Below are 5,940 nucleotides of genomic sequence, written 5' to 3' on the forward strand. Positions count from 1 at the left end.
CACATGAAACCAGATTGAGCATAAAAAAACGCTAGAAATTGCTTAACTTAAAACCCGCTAAAATTTTCTTTGTTTGAAAAACGTTTAAAATAAAAAAAAACTATTTTGCAACAAAAATAGCTTTTAACAATAGCTGATATTTAAAAGTTGTGTTATTTATTGAAATTTTGTGTATAGCCTCGTTTTTAAACTTAAATTATAATATTTTTTTAATTTTTGAATTAAATACAAATATTTTAGATTGATAATATCAATACTTATACGTGTTTTATTGCATTTAACAATTAAGAACAAATTAAAATCATTTAGGAGATTTTTTTACATTTTATAAAGTATCCCTGTTTGCTAATGTTTCTAATTATTTGAATGAATATATTACGGGGTTCTAATTAATTTTTAATGGAATGTTAATGGAAAACGCAACAACTCAACATAACTTATGTTAAAATCTGAAATGACCATCTCTGTATGATTATTATTTAAATCTCAATAAAAATTTACATTGGAAACTTCAATGTCTTTTTATACAGAAAAAAATGTGAATCTCACTATATAAGCACTAAATAAGCACTTAAATGTTAACGCTTTAAACGACTAAAGATCTCCAGAAATTATATAAAACCGATGTCTTTGCAACACTCTTACTGACGCGTGTTGTAAAATTAAGTAGTAGAAATGAAATCTTTCATTAGTATCAAATAGTTGTTTTGCTCCACTCCACTAGTTGGCGCCACGAGGATTTCGAAAGTGTGAAAATAGTGTTTTCGAAAACAAACACAGATGTGACCAGTGTCGCCAGATGTGGAAATTTGTTCCCAAATTATGTTCATGTTTTATTTGGAAGCAAATTTTCGTGCCGATTTTTAATTTTTCCGCTTATTTTATTTTTTTAGCTTTTATTTATATTATAGTTTTTGTATATATGTGTAGTTTTTAAATATTATGAACATAAATAAATATAATGATAACCCGCATTTTAGATGATTTGAACATTAATCTTTTTTTCTTATCAGTTCACATCAGTGTACTAGATAAATATGAACTATGAAAATTTATTTCCAGATTAACTCATGAATGAATAGATTTAATTTCCCAAAATTATATAAGAAAATCTGATGTAAAATCGGCATTTGGTAGCATTGTAAATCAGCAAATCTGGCAGTTTGAGAGACTATTGTATTCTTTAATAATTTTTAAACAGTGCCCTCTTTGCATCGAAAAAGCAATTAATTTTAATTTATTAACACTAGATGTCTCTTAATTTCTTCACTAAGGAAAATACGATATTACCTAATAAATAAGTGACATCTATTGCTCAGTAGTTTATCAATGTACTAAATCGATATACAAATCTGTATCTGCCTAACAACAATTAGGGTCTATAAATCGACTTTCGAATAATCGAACAATCCACTTTTTGTCGAAAAAGTCGAAGAGCAGAAGTCGACTATTTTGTTCCATAGACTATCGTCTATGAAAAAGGTCGAAAAGTCGAATGTGTAAATAAAAGTCGAAAAAATTTGAAAAGTCGGAAACAGTCGAAAAGTCAGAAAAAATCGAAAACTCGGAAAAAGTCGAAAAGTTGACACACAGTGTAAAATATATGACATTTTTATATCAAAAATCAATAACTTCCTTGTTTCTCTATATATATTCTTTTAAATCTAGACATGTGCACAAATTTGTGCAGTTTCGTTCAATGGATAATGCTACTTTTGTAATGAATTTCAAACTTGCACTGTTAATACCATACACTACTGTAGCGGAGCGTTTTAACTTCCCTAATCGATTTAACGTTGTCCGTCCGTGTATCTTTAAAGAAATTTGATGGAATTTGCAAAAATGTTTCTTTGACCTGGTTCACACTGGGAAACTTTTGTTTTTGTGTGTGAGAGAAAGATATGGTTGATATTTCTTTTTCTTTCTCTCACACACAAAAATCGAAAGTTTTCCAGTGTGAATCAGGTCTAACACGTAGTTTCTGAAACAAAAGTTTCTATGTGTGGACATTAAGGAAACTTCAAACGAGAATTAAGAAAAAGTTTCTTAACAAAAGTTTCCTAGTGTGGACCAAGGTATCATGCGTGTTAAAATTTTGATTTAATATAAAATCCGACATTATATTCTAAATGTACTCATTTTTACATGTATTGTATAAAATCTTAATAAAGTTAAATTACATTTGCATTTTTCTCAAAAAAGTTTTTTTTTTTTTTTGTTAAAAAAAATTAAGTTAGGTATAAAACCATCACATTCGTGAGACGGGTATATGTAAATATTTCCAATATTCGTTTGAAATTGTGAGTCCTTAAAAGAAGTACTTAAAATTTCAGATGTGGGACCTGGTAAGTTAGTTTGACTAGAAATATGTACTTGGTCTTATTTAAAATTGGAGGTATAAGCGTGTTCAGTTGGTGTATAATGGGGATTTTAGAAAAAAGAGATTTTTTTTTAATTTAACCATTATCATCTGAACAATTTCATTTAGTTCAGTACATATCATTGAAATATAAACAGCCCCTGTGGTAAAACTTTATTCTAAATGATTTCTTTTAATAAGTCCAAGTTTTGTTTTGATATGCAATAAAAAAAGAAACAAAATCCTTACGGCCAACATAAGTCAATTTAGAGTAAATATAGAAAAAATCATTAGGATTTTCTTCAAAATGTTCTATATGGAGAATAGGGTCAAATATAGGCCAATCCTCATAAAACTTGGAGAAAGGATTTGTTTTTAATTATTAAGAATTGTTTATCCATCCCTGCATAATTTCTCTCTCACACAACATTTGTGCTTGCTCTGTGTTATTGTTAAAAACAATATATTTGCTTCCAACTCCCACTTCCTGATCTCTTTAATTCCGTTCTTATTAAAAATCATCGAAATTTTAAGTCGCCGCCGACATATTTAGCGTCTGTCGCCGGCGCCGTTAATTTATATCGGCGCAGGGCTCAGAATGAAAATAAAAAACTAAGAAAAATAGAAAAAAATAATCATTGAAGGAATACAAAAACTAAAAAAGTATTAATTGTATGTTTTTTTTAATATTTTCCATTTTAAATGTACACATATTTGGTCAAATAAAACGAAATCTCAATAAATTTTATAAATCATAAAGATTGGAGAAGTAAAAAATAGAAAAACCCACAAAGAGCATAAAATAGTTTGTAAGAAAATTCTACAGCTACTAGAATCTTTCCTGTTCACATATTTCAAGGACGCCAACTAAATTGAAACACACAAAAATCATTAACAAGATCAGAAAGAATCTGCAGAAATATAACAAAAACAAGAACAAAATATTGGGTAAACTTTTTAAAATAAGCTTTCAATAATTTGCCATATTTGTCATGGCTACCGAGGATGAGTTGCCCGAAGAGCTAGATAAACTGGAAATTACACCCATCTTGCCACAGGTTAAACTGTTGGATAGAAATTTGCCAGTTCAGCTTAATCCTTTCTTCGAGAACGATCTAAAAGATACTACAACTGATAGTAAAATCGAGCAAACTGCAGTTGTCCCAACAAATGCGCAGGCATCATCATCTACAAACATCACTAGAACATCCAATTTCAACTGTCGACGATGTCGATTTCGCCGTGCTTCGGAAAGTGTATTGGATGAATTGAAACATTCTACAACAAACACTGCTTCAGATACGGCAGATTATATACGAACCCCACCAAATGGTGTGCTTAAACAAACCCTGAAAAAATCCACCTCTTCGTCGGCAGGTGGTCCGGGAAATCGAAAAGTTTTACTGCGGGAACCAATTTTAAAAGCACTACAAACTTGTTTGCATCCTCATGGAAATGTACGAAGAAAACTATTGGCCTCTGCTAATCCAAACCAGACTGCGACTGGCAACGATGGAACTTTAGCTACCAAAGGTATGTCCGATTTTCGTGATTTGATTGACGAGTGTCGCAATCTATTATCAGAAGATGTGGACTTCAGCGGTAGGCTCAATCAAATAAGTTTGAGCAATCGAAACTCTAAGATTTTCACCACTATACAGACACCCAAAATACAAAGTAATAAATTGCGCAACAATAGACGACCAATACTCAATGCGGCTACACTATCATCACCATCGCCAGAGACAACTATTGTGAATGGTAATCATAATGATCCCTATGCCATGCCATTGTTACAGCCTCCCGTATTGGGTTCTAGTATTAGCAGCACAAGTTTACAACAGCAACGTAACATTAACAGTTTATCACCAGAGCATGCTAGCAATCATGCTCGTTGCAGCACTACCTGTTCCCAACAGGCTGGAAATTCTGCTGCTGCCGCCGCCTGTGATGATGTGACCATTGATGAATTGGCCAGCTATTTCGATACCTTCGTGCACATCCCCAAAAAGATGTCCTCAATGGCTGAAATGATGTATATATAAGAAAATAGCAAAATGTATGTGTGTGTGTTATATATATTTGGTTTTGTGTCTTTTTGTGGCAGCAAAAGATTAACATTAATCAATTTAACGTATTATCTATTGAAAATATTTTTTTATTTTGATTCCTTTAATTGCATGTGTAAACTCCAATTTTAAGCAAATAAGAAACAAACAATACCAAGAATTCACCATAAATGTGTAAATAAACATAAACAAAAGAAAGATAAGAATATTAGAGATTCATATTGGGAAAAATTTCAAAATTTAATAACTTATTAGCTACTTTGGAAATATCATTACACAGTCCAGTGCGGCAGTAAGAGATACCTTAATCCAACTAGATTTATTAAGGAAAGGTTATCATTTATATTAAGATCATTAACTTTTTATTATAACATGATATCTTCGATTTTTCGGTAGATTATACAGAGCAACAAAATTTAAAAAATCTCAGAGATCTCAGCATTCTCTTTTGGCACATGTCGTAAAACAGTTATTTTTGGAATATATTCGTAGGAGCACCTTACGAACCCAGAAAACATTTGAAAATGGTTTTAAATTGGATATTTATTAGCTGTTTGATCTAAGAATATGAATAAATATTAAAGCATATTTTACTAAATGAATATTTTTCATTAATGATTTAAAAATTATTTAAATCCGCATTCATTCCAAATAAGGAAAACCAAAATATGATTTATTTTGTTTTTACTCTCTTCAAAATAAATACATATTTATGTATACAACTAAAAAAACAGCATACATACATATGTATATATTTATTTTCAATGCATATTTGCTACTTATTTAAGATCTTGGTAAAGTTTCATAATTTTGCGTATATTTTCGTACATTAAATATGCATGACTACAATACACATACACAAATGTTCTAATGCACTTGTCTCATCTATCTTATTCTATACCTATCTTATTATTAATTTCTATAAATATTTTTTTATTAATATTATTAACTGATATTTACTATTATTATCCATTATTTTTTAGTTGTAATAATCACTTTTTACACGTATCAGTCCATAAGAATCTTAAAGCATTGAGTTTGAATTATTTATATTGAAAATGAATTACAAATTTATATTGAAAATGCTGTGTAACAAATTGATGTTTTTTAGGATGAATGGATTTTATTGTTTAATAAAATAAATGTGTTAAAAAAAATACAAAAATATACAGTAGTTTTATTAAAAAATAAGTAAGAAACATTTTAAAATTAAATTTTTTGAGTCTGCTCAATTGTAAAGGATACAACATTATATGTGAAGACGTATCAGAGGGAAAACAAGAAGCCTCTTTGGCATCAATCCCATTTTGTATAAAAAAAAAACAAAGTAAAGTTTTTTAAAATTAATTTAATGCTAGGTTTTTATAGGGTATATTGGGTTTGTGCTAATGTTTGTAACATACAAAAATATTCGTCCTATACCCACATTAAAGTATACCAATCGGCTTAGAATCATTATCTGAGTCGATTAAGCTATGTCCGTCCGTCTGGCTGGTTGTCCATGTAAACCTT

The 5,940-nt window shown here is 29.7% G+C and overlaps 1 protein-coding gene across 1 annotated transcript; it reads left to right on the forward strand.

Annotated features, from left to right (window-relative positions):
* Nucleotides 1-2,946: 2,946 nt before the first annotated feature.
* Nucleotides 2,947-5,587, forward strand: LOC111675146. Its single transcript, XM_023435890.2, has one exon. The coding sequence runs from the start codon at nucleotides 3,352-3,354 to the stop codon at nucleotides 4,402-4,404; it is 1,053 nt and encodes a 350-aa protein (XP_023291658.2). The 5' UTR covers nucleotides 2,947-3,351; the 3' UTR covers nucleotides 4,405-5,587.
* The last annotated feature ends 353 nt before the right edge of the window (nucleotides 5,588-5,940 follow it).

This window comes from Lucilia cuprina, chromosome 2, assembly GCF_022045245.1.
Source record: "Lucilia cuprina isolate Lc7/37 chromosome 2, ASM2204524v1, whole genome shotgun sequence".
Classification (NCBI taxonomy): Eukaryota; Metazoa; Arthropoda; class Insecta; order Diptera; family Calliphoridae; genus Lucilia; species Lucilia cuprina.